The following is a 23,325-nucleotide window of genomic DNA, read 5'->3' on the forward strand; positions in this document are numbered from 1 at the left end:
TATAAAATGAAAGAAAGCTTTAAGCTTAAAATTTAAAATATATCTATATACAAAAATATTATTTTCGCCATATAAAAGAGATTTAGTGTTATTGTCCCTACCTAAATTGTTGTAAGTGTAGATATTTAATTTGGTCAGTAAAATATTTTATTTTGGTCACTAAAAATGACGCTTAATTGAATAAACATTACTTTTTTAGTCTTATTTGAGTGCCCAAAATAGTTAATATTTTCTTAATTTCCAGTTTTATAAAAAAAAATTATCGCTTCTTGCCTAACGGCTAAGATCAAAGTGTAGTAGTTTTATAAAAATATTTTACTATACCTAATTGAAAATTTTACTAAAAGGTTACACGGTTGCACCAGTTTGGTCATTATCTTAATTTGATCAGTAGAAATCAAATTTTATAAAGGAGATAATTAGAAAGAAAATAATGTATTGCGTTGATACAAAAAATAATGAAACGTTTTTAGCAAATACTAAATTATGATGTTATGAAAAATTTTGATCTCTCTGGCATATCCCAAGATGATTTATGATCAATTTTGGAGTTTTTAAGTAATTCAAAAATTTGTTATGAATAAAAGATATAGAAAATATCTCTTTATTTTCTAAACTATCAAATAGAATTCTGAAAATTCCATTTAATTTAATGAAAGATGATATAAACCGTTAATAGATTTATTTACTAAATGTAATCCTAGCAATTTCGTTCTTTCTTTAAAAACTTTAAAAACAAAGAAAAGTCAAGTACTAAAAAGTGTTTAGGAGGAAGAGTTCCCTAGTTCGTTTGTCATTTGGATAGCATCATTAATCAATTCTAGAAGAATTAGTATAGAGAAATAAAAAATAAATTGATGGAATGGAATAGTTTATTTTTAAAATTACCAAATATGTTGAATGACGGGTTCTCAGAATTCTTAACCCATTCAGTCAATGTACCAGAAATACTTGAGATAAAATGTACATATTTTCGAATTAGTTTCCTACAGATTAATAGATGAATTTTTTGAAAAGAAATTTTTTTTACCTATTATGGAGGCGCGGGGAGCCCCTGTCAAACACACGTCTTAACGGTCACTGAATTTAAATTCTGTGCATTCATTCATTACAAACTCTTTTGCTTTAGATAGAGTAATTGTCCAAGAAAACAAATTGGCAACCAGAATTCAAATCAAGAAAGAGAAAAGAGGCCAATTTTAACAAATTCGATGAGATGTCGTATTTTCCGTCCACCATTTAGAGCAAAAATTTTGCATGACTTTCCGCGAAGCGAGAAAAAAGGAACAAAATGTATTTTCATCTCTGAAAGACTATTTTTCTCAAGTAATTGAATAACTAACGTTACTGAAAATCCATTCCCGACAGCAATTCGGATAAAAATTCCCCAGAAATAAATCATCAAACATCACTCAATTTGCGGATGATGTATAATACCATGGTAAGGAATGGGTTAATTAGATCCCGTTTTGAAAAATATAGTAACTAGCAGGGGCTATTTCGCCAATAAAAATTTGTAGCTTTCTTGGTTACTTTGCGAGTCTAATTTGGATAATTAACATTTAGGACAATTGCAAATTTGATCTTTTGCTGACCAAATTGAATGTTCTACTGTTTATCTTTTTTTCTGATTTTTCTTGTCATTCTTTAATAATATATTTAATTTATTTATTAAATTTATTTTAATTACCCATCTTTTAGCTGACTTATATCTTATTGCACTTTCACCTTTTATTTTTTGTTATCCATTTATTTTGATCTCCTTTTGTATTGTTGCTTGATCAATTCTTGATCCATCAAAAGTCGTGTCAATAATTTTTCTAATTTTCACTGAATCAGAAAGCCAAAATTTAAATTCCTAAAATCCTTTAGGGCCAATCCATCTCAAGACGACCATAGGGGTACCCTTCATGGTCTTAGATGTTTTTGAATTTTACATATGTTAAAGTACACGATAAAATAATATACCCCTATTTTTTTTTTCGTCCGAAAAAAAATCCTGGCCGGAGATACATGGCGTCAAAGATGGCGCCTCGCGCTTCATTCCTCAATTGCGATTTTTAGCAAATATTTTAAAATGCTCTATTTCGGGAACGGGTTGAGATTTCTTCTTACTCTTTTTTTTTATTTGAAAGATAATTTTATACTCTTTAAAACGATATACTTGATTTTGCATTATCTGCTTAAGTTTTTTTGTAACGGTCTTTTAAAAAAATTTTGAAAAAATTTAAAAATTAATTTTTCTCAAAAACCCCATTCTCAAAAATTTTGATTTTTTTACTGTTGATTAGTAACATTGAGTACTACATTCCCTGAAAAGGCGAGCTTCCACTTTTGCACTTACTTTTTTTTAAAAATATTTGAAAAATTACCATATTTTCAAAATTAAAAATAACCAGTTAAACTCAAAATTTTGAGTTCAACTTTTCAGGGAATATAGTACTCCACAATACTTATAAACAGCCAAAAAATCAAAATTTCTCGAAATCAAGTTTTTGAAAAAAAATTTTTTTTTGAGTTTTAAATAAAAATGTCTTTTATTGACAAAAATAAGCCTTTAAATCATATTAAACACATGTACTAATTATGTTTTTTTTTGTTTTCTTTTAGTTTTTCAAAAAAAAAATTTTTGGAAATTTTTTTGGATTATTTTTGAAAAAATACAAAAAAAAAAATTTTGAAATTCCATTTAAAAAAAATCTACATATTGACACATGTGTCAAATGTATCTTAAAGTTTGATTTTTGTCAATAAAAGACATTTTTATTTAAAACTCAAAAAAAATTTTTTTTTTCAAAAACTTGATTTCGAAAAATTTTTATTTTTTGGCTGTTTATAAGTATTGTGGAGTACTATATTCCCTGAAAAGTTGAACTCAAAATTTTGAGTTTAGCTGGTTATTTTTAATTTTGAAAATATGGTAATTTTTCAAATATTTTTTAAAAAAAAGTAAGTGCAAAAGTGGAAGCTCGCCTTTTCAGGGAATGTAGTACTCAATGTTACTGATCAACAGTAAAAAAATCAAAATTTTTGAGAATGGGGTTTTTGAGAAAAATTAATTTTTAAATTTTTTCAAAAAATTTTTAAAAGACCGTTTCAAAGAAAACTAAAGCAGATAATGCAAAATCAAGTATATCGTTTTAAAGAGTATAAAATTATCTTTCAAATAAAAAAAGAGTAAGAAGAAATCTCAACCCGTTCCCGAAATAGAGCATTTTAAAATATTTGCTAAAAATCGCAATTGAGGAATGAAGCGCGAGGCGCCATCTTTGACGCCATGTATCTCCGGCCAGGATTTTTTCTCGGACGAAAAAAAAAATAGGGGTATATTATTTTATCGTGTACTTTAACATATGTAAAATTCAAAAACATCTAAGACCATGACCCCTCGATTTGCGATTTTTTCGGTCGTTTTGAGATGGATTGGCCCTTTAATGTAATGTAACATTTGTCAAAATAGCTGTATGATTTGATAAAGACAATTCGATCAGCTTCTATCAAATTAAATGTTTAGGAAAAAGACTGAATATTGCTTAAGTGATCTAATAAGTGTTTTGTAAGTGAAACACTCACCAGACAGTATTTAATTCTTTTGTGTTGGAAAACACAAGATAATTTTTGATATTCCCACACAATTTTCTACTTCTCTCTTTTCTGAAAATAGAATGGGCCAAGATAGAAATTGTCGCCCAAGACGTTGAGAAATGCTCAATTTACTCAATTGCTTGGACGTGCTGAGAAAGTCTGTTAGATTAATAATTTCGACCCATACTGCTTGCAAATTAATGCAAATTAACTTTCAAATTTATTTAGAGAGCCACCACTGACATCACTAGACATCTGAGGTGCATTCTCGTTGGATGATCTTGAAATTGAAATTGAATTGCATTAATCATTTCAATCTCGCGCGTCTCGCGGGCAATTCGGCCAAATGGGAGAAAGTTCTTTGGTAGTTTCAGGGTCAATTTTTTGAGGGATGGTTCAAGGTTAATTATTGATTTCTGTGTATATGGCTAAGTTGTGGCTGAATAGAAATCTTCGATTTTGTATAAAACATTGCATTGGTGAGGTTGTGTGTACCGAAAAATTGGGACAACGTCCAAAGGAAGAGAATTTCATTGAAGAAAAATGGGACTAGACAATTTTGAGACTTATACCTTTCATTTTGGCAATATTGACTCACTGCAGTGCAATTTAATTAACTCACTTTCTGATTTATTATTTAATCTCATCTTGAGGAAATTCTTGTAAGAAAATCATGAGATTTTCAAATGGTAGTAGACAATATCCCCATGTTTATGAATCATTTGTACCAAATTTACTATAAACTCATTAGAAATTGCATAATGCACGAGCTAAATGCAAATTCGGTTGTAAGATCTGCACACTCATCAATATTTGCTTGATTTGCAGTCACTCAGAAGCTTCAAAAACTTAACAACCCAATCAAGGATTTTAGGAGCAAGCTTTATAAATAGCGCCACGTCTATTAACAATATACACAGAATTGTTGGTCAAAGAGATGTGAATTTAAAAGCTAAGAGGGCAAGTCAATCGTTTGTTGAAAATTGCGAGGGAAACGAAATTTTATTTCTTAAATTTGTGGCTCTAAGAAAAATAAATGAATTTCCCGCTTATTTTTCACCCGTTCCCGCATTTTTTTCCACCAAGTTGGAGAACGGAAAAATTGTGATGACTAACGGTGCAAATTATTACTCTAATATTCTATTTTAGACCAAGTTTCATTGCCATCGCCTCTTTGGAGGTTAATTTGAGTGTGAGGAGAAAATGTGGATTATGTTTGTGAGGCAAGTAGGAGAGTCTTTGCAAGAAGATTCTTACAATAGAAGGACGAGAATATTTTGACGGAAGGACAGAAATAGAGAGATTATATTGATTCACATATGGAGGCATAGAAAGTGTGTCAACAATCTAAATAGCTTTTCCCGCAAGTCTCATCAAATTATTCTCAGATTGAGAGATAAATCCATTTTCACGCTATTAAAATTAATGGGAATACTTTAGTATGATTATTTTCTATGTCATGGGATAATCGACTTGATACAAAGATTATTTAAAACTACTCCATTTCATTGGATAATGGATAGTCTATAGGGGAAAGCGTGCTACCTTCGGATGACTCAAGCTTCGGACAATTCAATTTTTTCTTTATGTTCCTTATGGATTTCACCCATTGCTCTTTCCTGAAAATTTGAGGCATTGGACTACCCAAGAAGCAATTTTTTCTTAATATAGTCTTGTAGAATTCCTTAAGTAAGGCACTATAGAACAAAAAATCTTTTTATTTACTTATAACGGTCTTGGTTCCATCACTGAGATTACTATAAGTAAAATGGCGCACTCTTAAGGATCTTAAAAGCTTCTATAGGAATTTCAACAGAAAATTCGCACTTTAGGTCTTTTAAAAGTGCACTAAAAGACTTGTTTAATACTTGGTTCTATATGGCAGCTATTTTGCTTCTTGGGTAGCTACTTTAATATAATAATATAATAGGCCAAATTCATTTATAACACGTTGAGAAAATGAACTGTCCGAAGCATAAGTCGTCTGAAGATAGCGCACTTTCCCCTACTTAATCTTTCTTTCGATATTTGAAGTTTAAGAGGGTTCTGTAGGGGAACTCTGTAATGCCCTAGACACACTTACGACTTAAGCCGAGAGACGACTTTTAGTAGAAAATGATGCAAATGTAGTTTAACCATTATTTCGAATATAATTACGCTAGGCCATCTCTCGCCTAATCCTCATGTCTGTCAAGGCTCTAACAGTATGACAAAGTCATATAACATTTTCAAATGTTAATGTGGAAGATTAAAAAAATCGAAAACAGATTCATATCAGCTACTTAAAGTATGAAGCTCCTAGCAATAGCCACTCGATTATTACTGGGCTTCATTGTTGTCTTGTTTCCGAATTTACCAGTTTTATTTGCACGTAAGTATGTTACTTCTTAGACAATTTTTTAATTCAGAATTGTTTTTCGATTTTAGAAGGAATTTAATCGCTAAAAACCGGTCTACACCCAAAAATCTGTGAAAAGATAATTCACGGATTGCTCTACCTCGTGAGTTCGAGAATTCCTCAAAGTTGGGACGTTTTGCCATCTCTTTTTTTGTTGGTTTTATCAATATTTTAATAGTTCGCTGTTACGAAATAAATTGTTTTCTAACCCATTTTCTTTTCATTAAAATAACCAATTTTGCTAATTATTTCAAGTTTACTAATTAACTTCAAGATTCACTTTACAAAAACCATGTCCTTCTAATCAAAAACGGTTTTTTACTAGGTGATATAACATACTTTAAAAGAAAACTTTAATATCTATAACTACTTTGAAAAAAATTGCAAAATTGTAAATGTTTGTGAGTTCCTACGAATTTGCGAAATGCGCGTAAATTGTAAACCTCCCTAAAAAATTCGTAAATGTTTGTACTTTTTTACAAACTTTCTTAAAAACGTTATCACTTGACGAGCATTTTTTGTAGTTTAACGATTTTTTGTTAGTAAATGTCTCTAAACTCTAAACAGAAAAAAATGCTCGTAAAATTTTGTCATTTATTTGTAAAGTTTTACCAGACAAACAAAAATGTACGAATAAATGTTTGTAAAAGAATGAAAAATGCTCAGCACGTGATCTTGTTATGAACAATGAAAAACATTTGTGAAACAGTACTAACTTTTACGAACTGCTTTGTGGGTTACATGATTTATAGAGCATTTCGTTAGTTCGTAGTATAACTTCACACGCAGTTTCAAACAATTTTACGAAATATTTATAACAATAAAAGGAATAAATTGATGTTCAAAGAAAAAGGAGCCAAAGGTTTAATTAAAAGTGAATTAATGAAAAGGTGACCCAGTTAGTGCATGTTGACTTATTTCAGTATTATCATTATTTTATAAATTTTCTTTAATATTTTTGATAATTTGTTTTTATATTATGTTTCTGAATGAAACAGTGAATAATTCTATGGATTTAGAAGAAGTAAAAAAGAATTTCATCAGTCCAGTGTAGCTGACTTTAAGAACGGGTGGGACACCGGTATTCCTAAAACGATAATCTTTTTTTTCTGACTATTTAGAAAATAATATATAATAAATAATATAATAAATTTCTATAGTCATATAGTTTGTTTTTGGGACATCGGTGTCCCACTCGTCCTTAAAGGATTAAGAATGTAAGTGATTTAGCTCACTAGTGTACTTTCTATGCTCTTGAACACATTATCTTTCCAGGGAAAGACAGATTAAAGAAAACACGTCTATTGCTTCCAATTTATTAGATAAATTAAATAAATTTCAATATTTTGACCAGTTTGCCAGCAAAGATTCCTACAGGAGGGACATTCTTCCATCTAGTTGCAATTTTTTAGCGGCTTTAGTTAAAACACACGAATAATATTTAAATTCCAATGTGTGACATTTAGGTTTCATTTGCATGGATAAGTGAGAATTTACTTTAATAGAATCATGATCATATTTGGCATTAATGAACGAAATTACAGTTTTTTTTTATACAGGCGTAAAGAATTTGATTTAATATGCCTAATATTGACGAACTAAGGCGATTACACTAAGGTTGAAGGAACAAAGCATAGCTTTACGTCTAGGAAGATCTCTTAACCCTTTCCTTACTATAGTATTATATACTATACGCAAATTGAGTGATTTTAGGTAATTTATTTCTGGGCAATTGATATTCGAATTGCTGTTGGGAATAGACTTTTAATTATTTTAGTCCTTCAATCATTTGGAAAAAATAGTCCGACAGAGACGGGAATACATTTTGTTGTTCTTTTCTCGCTTCGCGGAAAGTCATGCAAAATTTTTGCTCAAAATTAAGACGCATGTTTGAGAGAGGCTCCCCGCGCCTCCATAATAGATAAAAAAAATTTCTTTTAAAAAGAATCAGCTACATTAATCTGTAGGAATATAACTCCAAAATATGAAGATTCTATCTCAAGTATTTCTAGTACATTGACAGAACAGGTTAATCACATCGAATATCGAATTGATACTTTCACGATCAAGTCCATTTCAAAGATCGCCGAATGTGGGGCCCTTTCTGACAAATAAAATCTTGAAATCACTGAAAACGTTTTGTTAGAATATTAACTTAACTTGACCTAACTTGATTAACGGAAATAACGTTTTATTGTGAAAAAGGATATGTTCAATTTTTCTTACAACGCTTCTTTTATATTTTTTTTTAAAAATCAAAAAAAATCTTGTGTCCAGTAATTCTTGGGTCCACAAATAAATTTTGTGGCCCAAGTTCATCTTTTTATCACTAAATAAAATAGTTTTTTGAAAATTCTTTGAAAATTCCACATAAAGACATATTGGCAAGAATTAATGGCAATTACATTAAAATTTAATGAGAAATTTCATGGTGTGATGCGGAGACATAACTGAACTTTCCAGGCTGTAACAGTATTTATTTGTGCTATTCCCACTAGAGGGTGTTGCGCCCTAAAGAGGAGATGATCACACTTAAAAACTTTCTTAACGGCAAGAACTGATCATGAAAGCAAGATTTGTTTCACATTGTCGAGTCTAATGACTAAATCAAAGATCGTAAGTGATGTATATCTACATAATTTCTACTTGAATAATTTGTAGGTACTAAAAATTATTTTTTGAAGTTCACTACACTTTGACTAATGATCATCCTAATTCGCTCTAAATAAAACGCATACCAAGTATGTTTTTCGCACAATTGCAGTAACAGAAAATGAAGACAAATAAAGACTATCAAATTTTGCAAATTATGAATCTTTCCCTATATATATACAAATTATTTAGTAACGCTTATCCATACAATGTTGTTGCACCACCTCATTTATCTTGCAATTATTTTAAAGTATTCTGAGAATTATGTATGTACGGTATGTACTCTCTTAAAATGCGTTTGTGCTCATGTGCAGTACATGAGATTATTGTTGATCGAAGGACTGGTTGCCAAAATATGTTGAGTCTCATTTTGAGATTCGAATAACGACAAGTTTGTTGTCTGAATTTGTCTGGTGCATTGGTGAGATTGAAATGTGTGCAACCAACATGATAGTTGGATGTTTTTAGAGAGAAGATTATTGCAACATCTGGGACAAATGATAAAGAAAAAAATTTCCTTTGATTATTCGAATTCCATTTGGTCATTTTGCAATTTGAGAGGATGTGCGTGCACTATATCTTTAGGTAATTTTGTGATCATATGCCTTTTGACGCTCTTAGTGAGCCATCTGCAAATACTCAGTGAATGGGTATTTTTAGTTGAAAAAACTTTATCTTTCAAACTATTTCTCCAACTGGTCGTACATTATGTACAATTGAAACCCACAGATCGGTGATGGTGAAGATCATCTAAGAATGTGGGAGAGAGAGTGAGAGAGAAGTTTATGCTAATTTTAGGTGAGTATGTTCCTTCTTGGAGATTACACGCGCAAACTTAAGTTATGCTTTGACGTGAAAATTCCTCAATATTTTGCTGATTTTTTTTGGGAAACCTTACTGGAAATACCTTGGGTGTGATCGTGTCAAATGATCGTGAACTAGAAGTAGATTGACTAAAAGGCTGATAAATACTTTTAACTTTCACATGAGTGAGAGAAATGTGTGGATTCTAAAAATAAAGACACATTCATGAGGATTAAAGAAATTTCCTCAAAATTCACCCAAAAGATCGTTGGCAAAGGAATGACGATTGGTGATCTTTTTGAGCTTGGAGAACTTCATGATCATTTTGAAATTCAATAGTCTGAAGCGATGTGTTCCTGCCTCAATTTATTACCACATGCATTAATTGGGAAGGTTATGAGGGAAAAATTGAGAGGAAGATCATATCTGAAGATCACTTCATCAGGATTTTTGATGATGCAGAAAATTGCAATTTTTTGTTGCACAATAATTTCTGTAATGTCAATCGTGGATTTTGAATGTTTGTGCCAGACGACAAATGAGGAATCCATATGGATTTATGGGGATAGTTGATCTATTTTCGAACTCGATCACCATACGATCATCTTCAAACTTTCTCGTGATCGACTTGGCCGATTGCAAATTACAGTGAAGGGCCTTTGATGAGTGAAAAATATGCCCTCCAAAAGAGTAGTTCTATAATAACGAGGTTTCTGGTGCAGAGGATATAATGTGGAATTTATTCCCATTTGGCCACTTATGTAATTGGAGAGAATCTAGGAGCACTTGAGAGACTTTTTCACGGGTTTTCGAGACACTTTTCTCTGTTCTGGTATTAATCCAAAATGGCTTCCGTTGAGCGTATGCCAAGGCACAAAGTGATCACATATCACACACTTACACCAGTATACGGCCACATAATCCTTCTCCTGCAGAATCCGCTCCAATTGCTTGGCTGTGACTTCCTCAATAACAGGATCCACTGGGGCTTGCACCTTTGGGGCATCACTGCCACTTTTACTCTTGGCACCAGATACACAACCCGGAAATGCAGTGAACGCCAATAGGAAACACACCAGCGAAATTGATGACCATTTTGAGCGCACAAAGATCATTATCGGCCGAATTTTTCCGTTTTTAACCGGAAAAAACGATTTGTAATGGTCCTAGCCCGATCCTACGCACGACACTCACGTTCACTTCACCTTGGTTTCTTCTCGGGGCTCAGCGATTCACAGAGGTATCAAAAAAAAAAGAAGAAGACAAAAGGAAGATGAAGAGAAAAAGAAAAAAAAACGTAAAAGCGGGAGACTTGGATATAAAAAGAGAGCAGCAAATTTTCCGGCGGACTAAATGGACACACGATCGATGTGCAGAGCCAGTTCCGCTTCCAACGCAAGTCCGCTCGTGACTGACCGAGTGAAAATCTGCACCGAGTGAGATTTAATTTAGGCGACGACTTGTTGCTCTCGACCATTCGTGATGGATCGACTAACTAAAAATACCCTCCATACACGAAACATACCAGAAACTCACGCACTTGCCAGAACATCCAAAGTTTTTTGGGGTTTCTCATGCCATCTAGTGTCTTTATTTAACTTATCTTGTACACTCTTGGCTTTATGAACGCAAAACAATCCCAATACCGGCTACAAGTCCTGCTAGTCCAAATGTTCCCAAAATTACCAGGATCCTACTGAGGATTCTGTTCTGCCATTCACGGTTCTGAATGCACTTGCGGTAGGGCATATGGGAGAAGGAGACTGTGTTGTATAGGGGTACCCAGATGTTGGGCATCAACCAGAAGAGGAAGTCATCGAGTCTCTTGCGCCAGAGGAAACTACTGCGGTTAACCAGATCGCGCATTTCAATGTAGTTGTACATGGCAAGGTCGCAGATTGCAAAAGCATCCTCCCAGCGCTTGGCTGAAAACTCAGTGATAGCATCAGCAATTTCCATTGATGGACAATCTAGAATTTCGCTGAAGATGGAACAGTCCTCAAAGCCAGCATTCATTCCTTGACCGTAGAAGGGTACCATAGCATGAGCCGCATCTCCCATCAGTAGTACTTTGTCAGAAATATTGTAGGGGCGACACTGAAAAGGATTGGCTTTAATTAGAAGAGTCGGAGTTTGAAAGTTTCTATGTTTCCTAGGTTTTCGTTCAAGGACCACAACTTTAAGATGATCTAAGCTTTGTCAGGTTGCATAAAGGTTTGATCAACTGGGTAGAATGTGGTTTAATCTGCTTTGCTTTTGTTGCATCAATAAGACAGTTTAAGAGTTGTATTTTGATGACGTCAGGTTCATTCAGTTTAGTCTGTCCAACGAGATCAAATACGAGTGTCTTATGTTGACAAAGTCATTCTGGGTGTGACTTTGTCTTCTGCTGTTCGGAAACTTTTTTTTAATTCTAGCACTTAAGGATGGTTGTTACCGAGCCGATCTTCCATGTCTGATCAGTGAACATCATCCCTAAGTACTAGAATTAAATCGGGTATAAATGACTGGATCTATCACGGACATCATTAAGTGTTAAAATTAACTGTTCTTTGATTCTAGCACTTAAGACTGATCATTACCGATTCGATCTACGATGTCTAATCGGTGAAGATCACACTTAAGTTTTGATGTACCATGTTTGATCGGTGAATACGATCCTAAAGTACTAGAATTAGACCGCACATGATATATTAGATCCGTGACGGCCAGTCTTAAGTGCTAAGAATTAGGGTCGAATGAACACCTCTTCGACAGGGAACCCCTATTGACACTTTTGTCAAAATGTTGAAATTTATTTAATGTATCTAATAAAATATATTTTTCGATAAGGATAAGTATTCAAATTTCGTATTCCAAATGGTACAGAATAGGGTGTCAATAGGTCCTGACACGAGTTCTTAAAGTGTCAATTGGTGTTCCTTTCACCGTAACTGATCTTTAATTCAATTATTTAAGAATGGTCGTCACCAATCTGATTTTACCCTGTCTGATCAGTGAAGACAATCCTTAGTACTAGAATTATATCGGACATGATAGAGTAGATCCGTGATGACCATCCTTAATTACTAGAATTAGCGAAAAGTTAACGAATTTCAGAGGGGCAGTCACCTCCATCTACGGTATGTAAAGTCGTAATCACAAGCTTCTAAGGTTAGCTAAGCGTTTTCAAAGTTACAACTTCAGGGTTCGTAACTAAAATTAATTGTATTTGCTTCGCTTGCTTTTGATTCCTTTAGCCAAATCGTGCAGTTGATCTTATTTGTTCAGTTGTCGATCAACGTTCAATAAGATCAAGTGTGAATTATTTGTATTAATGTCAAAAGTTACAAACTAATGTTTCTCTCCTTAGATATGTAACATTTTCACTGGAATTTTGATAAACTTTGGTTAACTTAGTTCGGTCAAGCTAAGCTAAGAGTTTGATTATCAAAATCTATGCGGATCAAGTCTGCATTATGGAACCAAGTTTAGTTTAAGCTTTGACCGGTATGGAGTAATATCAGAATTCCGCTACATGAGTCACTTCAAGAGAACCGATAGGCGTGGGCTGCTAAATTGGGCGTCCTAATCGCGCGACCTCACCGGGATGAAATGAATGAATTACTTATTATTATGTACATTAGCCTATACAATGCTTCTTTTTCCTAAAGTTTATTGTATCTCACCTTAATCATTACAAGGCTTTGAGGTTTGATCCTGAAGAAATCCTTCATTAACTTCTCTTCCCCAATCAATTCTATTGAATCTGGGAAGTACTTCCTGAAGAACTCCAATAAATCCGTAGAAGTTTTAAGCATTTCAAAATTAGCAAATGGCATGAAGAGCGTTACTGTCCAAGATCTATCTTGATTAGGCAATGCAATCATCATGAATTTTCCACGAGGCCAAATGTGTAGATAATTGTGCGGCATCGCAAAGTCCCCTGAAGCAGTTGGAGGAATGCAGAGTTCCAAGTATCCATGTTCGATGTAGGTTTGACTGAAATCGAATCCAGGACGGGTGATCATGTGGCGTCTTACCGCTGAAAAAGCTCCGTCGCAACCGATTATAAGGTCTGTTGAGACATCCATTACTTCCTTTGTCTTAGGGCTTTTAGAAAAAAAGAGATAAGAACAAGATGTTAAATTGGGTTTTAAGTTGTCTAAGCGATCTAAACTCTATAACAGATTCATTTATACTTCTTGAAGGTCATCTGAGTATCTTCCACGTGCATATCAATCAGTTTATGGTTGAAGTTGAGATGGATGTTGGGATAGCGTTCAGATGCTGCAATAAAAATTTATTTTCATATTAAATTTTTAAAAATTAAGTCATAAAAAATAAAAATACTTGATTCGGTAATGATCCGGTTCATAAACGATAACTAATTTTTATCCAAATTTGAATTAGGGTAAGTGTGCCAAATTCCGGCCAGCTTGCAATTTCGGCCACCTTTTTTGTTCCTCGAATTTCCAGGAACTTTTAGATTTTACGTACTCTAGATATTATACAACGCAAAAGAATAATAAAAAAATGTAGCTACGACAAACGAGATGACGTGAAAAAGATATTGGAAGAATTCCCGAAGGGCAAGGAACTATGAGAATGAAGGTGGCCGAAATAGGGCACCAAAGCTATGTCTATATTTTTATTCATTTTAAAATGTATTAAGAATGATTTTAGAGTAAATAAAGACGGTAAACTCTTTACAAGATTCCCAGCAACACTCTTTCAGAAGAAAGAATAAAAAAACATCAATTTGTATTTACAATATTACATTTCAAACTTGAGACTTTGACGCTTGCATGCAACTATGCCGAAATTTGGTACACTTACCCTATATTACTCTTAAGGTGTTTTGGGCAATCTTTTGAGTGATTAATAAATCGGTCCAAACCGGTTATGAACCGGTAACGAATCTATAAGCAATTTTTGTCCGAAAATCAATTTTATTACTCTTAGAACTATTTTTGGAAATCTCTTGAGTGATTAAATCGATTCTAATCGGTTGAGATCCGATTACCGGCGTATGATGCGAAAGTACTTTTGATGTATAGCATAGCGTTTAAGTCACAAGTACGAGCAATTCGCAACGCCTGGCACGCTCTGCCATCCCTTTACGTCAAAACTCCACGTGTAAAACGATTATGAGGAAACTATTTCTTAATATATAAGTGAAAATTTCCTTATCGTTTTTTTTTTAAATTAAATAGATGAGAAAGTCCATCGTACATGTAAACCATACAATGTAATACAATTGGAATTTTCTCTAATCCTCCAAATAACATTATAATTTCAACAACAATTTATCATCTTGAAAATTTATCAACACACTTTATTTATCAAGCACTAAATATAAGTACAAGTTTACTTATGAAAATTTCTTCCAACAAAGAAAAAGATAAGTGAACAGGTCTATAAAAATTTAATCTTCAAAATTGTCTCAATTACTATCAACTGGAGAAATTTTTGAAAGGATTAAATATTAATTATATGGAACGTTTATTGTTCAAAGAGTTTTTCTTTTAAATTTCATAATGGTTTGTATAGAAATTTGCGATCACACAGAAAAAATATTTTGTGAAATTGTTCGTAAATGTTTGTGAATTCCTCTTGGGGACTTACGAAATGCTTGTAAATCGTATAATCCACAAACAAGTTCGTAACATGATCACTTGAAGAGCATTTTTTGTACATTTATATACATTTGTTCGTAAATGTGCGTAATCATCCAAAAATAAAAGTTAGTAAAATTTTGTCATTTGTTCGTAAATTTTCGCCAGACAAACAAAAATGTACGAACAAATATTTGTAAAAGAACAAAAAATGGTTTTCAAGTGATCGTGTTACGAACAATGTTCGTGAAAGATTACAAACTTTTACGAACTTGTATATCAGTTACACGATTTACGAGCATTTCATAAGTCCCCAGTAGAAATTTACAAAAATTCAGGAACCATTTTACAAAATATTTTTTTTCAGTACTGTAAAACGGTAAATTTCTTTACTCTGAAAACAAAAAGTTTAGTAAAGCGGACAAATGAATCTTTGTAAAATTTTGTCAAAAGGATGTTGTTTCTCAATTTGACAAAAGATCACTTTGGAAAACTTTGATCAAGATCCAGTTGGCCGCCGATTTGACAAAACTTTTCCATATTCTGTATGGAAGTAGATCCTTTTGACAAACTCCTCTTGTCAATTTGACAAAGCTTTTTTCATATAGAGAAGATTGGTTTTCTTTTTAATTGAATAATTTTTTTAAAAGAATTTAATCTTAATGGATTTTACTATAAAATTCAAATATATAGTGCACGTTTCCAGTTGTTTTGCTGAGATCATAAAACTTTTAAATATTAAATTTTTTGAAAGGCCATTTTGATCCTTAAGGGCCTTGACAAACATGAGGATTAGCCGAGAGACGGCTTAGCGTAATTATATTTGAAATAATGGTTAAAGTGCATTTACATCATTTTCCACTAAGTCGTCTCTGGGTTTAAGTCGTAAGTGTGTTTAGGGCATAAGGCTTTAAATGCCGGAAAAATATGAAGTTTCTGTTTTTTCTTTAAATATATTTTTCATTAAATTAATATTATGCCCCGCCCTCTTTGGAACAACATCTAAATGAATTAAAGAAGAATGAATGAAAGAAAGGTCTTATTTAAAAAATATCTTAAGTAAGACCTTTTCAATAAATCAATTTTAGAAAGAGATAGATAACATTTTTTCTTTAAAAAATAGGCCACACCTACTAAAATGTTTTTAAAATTATTGCTGAAATTAGTCAAGGTTAATTGACAAAAACGCTCATTGTTAACGAATAAATCATGCTTAATTATTTGGATAGTATATAAGTGAAAAAGGTATTGATATATCCTTTTGCAAGCCACTCCCACTTACGTCTAATATCAAATAAATTATTCATTATTTCTTCTAATAAAATTCTAATTGATTCTCAACACATATTTCCTAAGTCTTCCTTGACACTTTCTAAGAATATTTAAAGAAGCCTTGGAGGAAATCATGAGATTATTTAATCTATTATTAATATTATTATTGGAGGGCGTGGCTTATTTTCTTCAGTAAGAATGAGACTGAAGCCCCGCCCAAAATTTAAATAGTGAGATCATTTTCATCATCATCAAGTAATCCCTTTTTTTCAATATGTTTTTAATTAATTTGACTCATTATAATAATATATTTTAATAGATAGTCCAATGCCCCGTTCATTTCTGCGTCTCTAAAGGTGTCTACACATTGGAGCTGATTTCATCAAGAATTATTTCAAGAATTTTTTAAAGAAAAATTCATATTTTTGAAGGAATTTTTGAAGAAAAATGCCTCCACATTGGGTTTTTTATTTTCCATCAAAAATTTTTTTGACAGATTGCCATCATTTCCAAGTCTCTACCTCTTCCGACTGTTTTTCACGAAAATTTGTTGTTTCACTACTGGAAAAAGTGAGAAAAGCGTTTGGTGAAGTTCCTTGGGATAGTATTTAGTGAATTTGTGAAGAAAATCTTCTAAATATGCAAGGGAATAGTGTTTTTCTGGAGATGTCGTTCCTGGTGGAATCCAACCCAGCCTTTGAAGGAACATTTCCTGTGATTTTCCTCCAAAAATTGCCGGAAGTTAATCCATCTGTGTATTCTTGAGGTGTTCCACAGTACAGTGGCCTCGTACTCCATGGATTGCAAGATGGATGGAAAGGAGAAAATTTACGGGCACTTTGGAATCTCTATATGCCTTGGTTACCAATTAAAACAAGAGCTAACCAGAGCCACCGAGGAGATCTCAATGAGAGCTGTCCGGAGCTACCAGAAGCCATCATTTGAACCCCCAGAAGAACATCAGAATGATCTTTTATATCATTCACTTTCTCAACCACTAGGAATTCTGTGGGATTGCTTCCTTTCGAGAACATCAGAACTGGATAGCCACATGCCACATGGCCTTCAATTCCTCATGTCAATGGAACATGGAACCCAGTAAATAAATCAGTAGTGGAATTATTTTGGAACATCCATGGAATTTTCACAGGAATATTCTTCTATTATATTAATTTAAAAAAAAACTACATTTTTTACATAATAGAGATCATTTATGTAATTTTTTTTTATTTATTAAGGGGTCCATCTGGAAGATGATTGCCCCGCCTTTATGTAATTTCTAATGATTATTTATTAAAAATTCCTACTTTTAATAACATAATGCAATGTAAAGGACTTTTAATTTAGAAGATTACGTGGATTTTTAAATATTTAGGTTTGCTTATTTTTAGTAGTGGAAAATATATCTGATGTGGGGATGTTATAATATAATACAAGCGGTTTAAAATAAATGAACTAAAAAAAAATCTAGTATAATATGTTAAGAGCAGTTTCCCAAAAATTAAATAAAATTTATTTCAATTTTAATTTCGCATTAAAATTCAAATAAGAGACAGCCTTTGAAATTTATTGTCTTTTTTGATCAGTAAAAAGTTTCATTCAAGTTTTTAACGCTTGTGGAAAGGATTTTATCAATATCAGGAGAATTTTTTTATGAGATCTTAAGAGTATTTTCCAAAAATTACACTTTAAGACTCCCAAAAAATCGAGTTTTGAATCTAGTCCTTTACATTTCATTATGTTATTAAAAGTAGGAATTTTTAATAAATAATCATTAGAAATTACATAAAGGCGGGGCAAACATCTTCTAGATGGACCCCTTAATAAATTAAAAAAAAAAATAGATAAAGGATCTCTATTATGTAAAAAATGTAGTTTTTTTTTTAAATTAATATAATAGAAGAATATTCCTGTGAAAATTCCATGGATGTTCCAAAATAATTCCACAACTGATTTATTTACTGGGTTCCATGTTCCATTGACATGAGGAATTGAAGGCATGTGGCATGTGGCTATCCAGTTCTGATGTTCTCGAAAGGAAGCAATCCCACAGAGTTCCTAGTGGTTGAGAAAGTGAATGATATAAAAGATCATTCTGATGTTCTTCTGGGGGTTCAAGTGATGGCTTCTGGTAGCTCCGGACAGCTCTCGTTTGCATTGAGATCTCCTCGGTGGCTCTGGTTAGCTCTTGTTTTAATTGGTAACCAAGGCATATAGAGATTCCAAAGTGCCCGTAAATTTTCTCCTTTCCATCCATCTTGCAATCCATGGAGTACGAGGCCACTGTACTGTGGAACACCTCAAGAATACACAGATGGATTAACTTCCGGCAATTTCTGGAGGAAAATCACAGGAAATGTTCCTTCAAGGCTGGGTTGGATTCCACCAGGAACGACATCTCCAGAAAAACACTATTCCCTTGCATATTTAGAAGATTTTCTTCACAAATTCACTAAATACTATCCCAAGGAACTTCACCAAACGCTTTTCTCACTTTTTCCAGCAGAAAATAACAAATTTTCGTGAAAAACAATCTTGAATCGTGATGGTTTCCTTCAAGAATTCTGTCAAGAATGACTTTGATGAATTTTATTCCAATGTGTAGCCGATAATTTCTTTCAAAAATTCTTGATGGAAATTTCCTTCAATTGGATATGATTTTTGAAGAAATTTGTCTACACATTAGACAAATTTTCTTCAAGAATCCATCTTTTTGTCAAAAATTCTCACCAATGTGTAGGCAATTTTCTTGAAGAACACTTCTTGAAGCTCATTTTTGATAGAAATTTCTTATAATGTGTAGACACCTTAAGAAAACAGCTTTTTGTGAATTTTATATATCGATTTTTTAATGAGCTATCTATGAAATGCAATAATCATACGTGGACAATGCTTCAAATGCACTTGTATCATTTTTCAGTCGGACAAGACGGACGATACACACCTAATAGATTATTGTGTGAAGTCTTATAGTTTAAGTACAATATCAAATTGCATTAGAAAATGATTTTTTAAAATAATGCTCACCATTCAGAAGAATTTCATTCAAGTGTTTCCGGCCAACGGAGAAAATGCACTGCAAGAATTGAATGAGAAAGCATTGAAAATTACAATTTCGATGATAAAGACACAATTTTAGGCGTACCTGTTGGTTATTCTTATCATACGGAACAATTCTGCGTCTCCCATTGAGATCATGCAGCATCCGTCCTCGCATGGGAATTCCATGTTCCAGGATAGCTTCCTCCAGGCCCACCTTGGCCAGGGCTTTCCTTCCACGAGCAGATAAAGCAAGATTAATACTGCGTCCACCAATAAGTTCCGTAGTTCGGATATCATCGCGATATTCATATAAATTCACTTGGTAGCCCTTCTGACCTAAATGCAGGGCCAAAAGGGAACCTACAAGACCACCACCCACAATTGAGATTTCGGGCTTTCGGCCTACACAATTTGTAAAAGTTTCAGGGTATTTTTCCTGCATGGTGAGGCACACTCGTTCTCAACAGATACTAGAAACTGAATGAGTCTCTTCAGAAGCTACTCAGGTGGGTTACGTGTATTTCGTATTTTCCTAAGAGATTTGGGAAGCCTTTCAAGCTCTGTGCAAAAGAGACACTTGATGTAGTGATAGGAAAGAAGACAATGAATATGTTTTTCGCATACAGTCGTCAGCAAGTTTATACTTCCAAGAAATTAATATTTGCGTAATTTAGTGTTTTAGTAGTTCAAACAAAACTTTCTGAGAAAAGTGGTTCAGATTAAATAATTTTTTAAAAATACTTTTTAATTTATTGTTGCCCGAACAAAAGATTTTTCTATTTGCTCCTAAGAAAAGTTGCGTAGATTGACAAAAATTTGACATAAGCTTAAATAAGCTGGCATAATAAATTAATCTTAAAATCGGAATTAATCTAGGCAAAAGTTCCTAGGGCATTTTAATAATCTCCTATAAATTACACGGAATAGCTTTTCAGTTTTGAATGGATGCTCTTTAGTCAGTCTCTCGAACTTCACAGATAGAGTACTACACGTAATCCTTCGATTTTGAGTTCTAATATATATTATTTTGACCCCTTGAGCTACCTCAAGGAATCATAATTTTGCACAATTTTGAATATCCTTGGGTGCTTATCCGTTTTTGTATCTGCTCACTGAGAGAAATCCGAAAAAGTTAAAATATCATTCCGGAAATGTTAAATTTATCCAAAATCGGTGTAAATATTACCCTTTTCAGGTGTATTAGGGGTTAAAATTACCATTTTCAATGTTAATTTTACCCTTTAAAAAGTGTAAAATTAACATTAAAAAATGTTGATATATTTTTACACTTAAAAAGTGTTAAAGGTTTGAGGAAAAAAAGTTAATCGCACCCTCTTTTTTTCTGTATTCGTTATCGATTTATAGGCTAAACTGTAATAGATGTCGATTTACAGTCTTCGATAACCTATCTATATGTCAACTTTCCTTTCACACATTTTTCTGCCTTCTCCCTAGTACTTCCATATCCTCCCAATTAAATAATCAAAATAACATTTAAGGGAGAACCCTATATTAGAAAGCGAAAAGATATGATTTTTATACTTTTGTTTCAATTCAAGTTCGAATTTATTTATGAATATTTTACATTGTTTTGATTATCATTTGCAAAAAAAAAACAATAAAAAATGTAAAAACATGGTATATTAATTTCCTAGAGAATATTGACTTATGGGAGGGTCACCGGAAACTGAAAGCCAATACCTATTTCCATTTGGAATCCAATTAAATTGCATTGTATAACTGCTTGATAATGGAGTTCGAGCAAAACAATTAAATAGCAAAAGTAGCAAAAACATATATTTTTAAGATGTTAAATGCCAATTTGTCTGTAATTTTGTCTGAAACAAACAAAGCTAAAATAAGACATCATGATAAAATTGTTTCCAAAACAATGTTTCAAAAACAAAAACTGCATGATATTTTAAAAAAGAAAAACATTTTTTAAAACATTATATCATTGTAGAGATTACGTTTTTTTTTTTATTCAAGATTTTAATTAGCAAAATCTCGCAGTTTCTTCTTGATTCGTCTTATCAAGGTCTTCACAAGATCATCATACGGTTCTTGAACATTTTATTCCACTTTTTCTTAAAGTCCTCGATATTCTGGACAGATTTGGTCTTTTTGTTCGGATTATTTTTGGTAATGGCGTAATATCTATCAATGAGACGAATATTAGGGGTGTTTTTGGTGGGTTCATCTCCTTAGTTACGTAATGTTGGCTTCAGACTGGAGGATTAGCCCAGTTCCCGAAGGTCTCAAAAATCTCAGTAACAAGCAATATTATTGATTTTACAAAATCAAATGGTACATTTGTCATCAATATCCAATCCTAAACAACAATTTCCTAAAAAAAAAAATGTGCCTGATAAGGAATAAGAGGACTTAAGCCAGATGGCTATGCCTTAGGTCTGAAGCCCGTATAACGGACATCATTCTCCTCGTACCATTCTTTGGTTGCCTTTGAGTAATGATACGATGGCGAATCTGGCCAGAAAATCCGGGGTATGTCATGGTTTCTGTACAGATCTAACAGGCATTTCTGGGGATACTCCGTGATGTAACAGACGAGTTGATGGTGCCCTGCATGAAGAGCGCCTTAAGCGGTCTTCAGACTAGAGGTTAAGCCCAGTTCACGAATATCTCAAAACCCTAAATAGCGAGCAATTTTATTGCTTTTTGAGAGCCTAATAGGTGATTTATCTTCAAAACTCCAATCCCAACTTCAATTTTTCCAAAAAAAAAAAAACGTGATTGATAGGGATTTCGAGCAGTTAAGCCATATGGCTAAGCCTTAGGTCTGAAGCCCGTATTACTCTTACGTCCACATGCGCAAATCGCTATCCAAACCATGATTTTTATTAGTAAGCTTGTCATAGCTGAGATTCTTTACAATCTTAGATTTTGTGGTCACAGGTGAAATTCGACCTCGTTAGATCGGGCCCAAATTTTGGTTGTACCAGGTGCCTCTCGACATTTCATTTTTCCATACGTTTTTGCATAAAGGCACTGAAGACTATTGGCAAGTTTTTTCATAAAGAGAATTGACTTATCAGTCTGATATATTTCGAAAGCGTGCATTAAAAGCTGTCTAAAAATACACATTTCATAATGTTCGCCAAAATTATACAGGAACTACGAGCAAATTTGTTTACACAGAGAAAAATTACCCTCTAAATTCAAGAAAAAAATACTCTAACTAAGGGTTCGATTTTGCTCCAAGCAATTTTTTTCTTAAATTTCGCTTAAATTAAGAAAAAATTTCTATAAGAGCATTTTCTTAAATTTTAGAGTACGATGGTTTTGAAATTCAGTAGCTTTGAATTTAGACTTTTTTACTCTTAAATTTAGAGAAAAATAGTTTTGAATTTGTAGCAAAAATGGTTTTGATTTTAGAGTATCATGGTTTTGATTTTAGAGAATTGTGGTTTTGATTTAAGAAACTTATGGTTTTGATTTTAGAAACTTATGGTTTTGATTTTAGAAACTTATGGGTTTGATTTTAGAAACTTATGGGTTTGATTCTAGAAACTTATGGTTTTGATTTTAGAGTATTGTGGTTTTGATTTTAGAGTATCATGGTTTTGATTTTAGAGTATCATGGTTTTGATTTTAGAGTATTGTGGTTTTGATTTTAGAGTATCATGGTTTTGATTTTAGAGAATTGTGGTTTTGATTTTAGAAACTTATGGGTTTGATTTTAGAAACTTATGGTTTTGATTTTAGAAACTTATGGGTTTGATTTTAGAAACTTATGGTTTTGATTTTAGAGTATTGTGGTTTTGATTTTAGAAACTGATGGTTTTGATTTTAGAGTATCGTGGTTTTGATTTTAGAGTACCATGGTTTTGATTTTAGAGTATTGTGGTTTTGATTTTAGAGTATCATGGTTTTGATTTTAGAGTATTGTGGTTTTGATTTTAGAGTACCATGGTTTTGATTTTAGAGTACCATGGTTTTGATTTTAGAGTACCA

At 32.7% G+C, this 23,325-nt stretch overlaps 2 protein-coding genes across 13 annotated transcripts in view; both read right to left on the bottom strand.

Annotated features, from left to right (window-relative positions):
- LOC129804839 (uncharacterized) overlaps nucleotides 1-10,554 on the bottom strand; it is a 30,363-nt gene extending 19,809 nt beyond the window's left edge. For all 12 annotated transcript variants that reach the window (XM_055852489.1, XM_055852486.1, XM_055852483.1 and 9 more), the window contains exon 1: nucleotides 10,341-10,554. In XM_055852489.1, the coding sequence (XP_055708464.1) occupies nucleotides 10,341-10,554 (214 nt within the window). The remainder of the gene's footprint in view (nucleotides 1-10,340) is intronic.
- Nucleotides 8,218-19,879, bottom strand: LOC129804841 (kynurenine 3-monooxygenase). Its single transcript, XM_055852492.1, has 5 exons — nucleotides 19,454-19,879; nucleotides 19,336-19,384; nucleotides 13,621-13,708; nucleotides 13,108-13,531; nucleotides 8,218-11,536 (listed from the first exon to the last, which is right to left on the bottom strand). Exons 1-5 carry the CDS (start codon nucleotides 19,790-19,792, stop codon nucleotides 11,060-11,062), a joined length of 1,377 nt encoding a protein of 458 aa, XP_055708467.1. The 5' UTR covers nucleotides 19,793-19,879; the 3' UTR covers nucleotides 8,218-11,059.
- Between the last annotated feature and the right edge of the window lie 3,446 nt (nucleotides 19,880-23,325).

Source organism: Phlebotomus papatasi, chromosome 2, assembly GCF_024763615.1.
Source record: "Phlebotomus papatasi isolate M1 chromosome 2, Ppap_2.1, whole genome shotgun sequence".
In the NCBI taxonomy this organism is placed as follows: Eukaryota; Metazoa; Arthropoda; class Insecta; order Diptera; family Psychodidae; genus Phlebotomus; species Phlebotomus papatasi.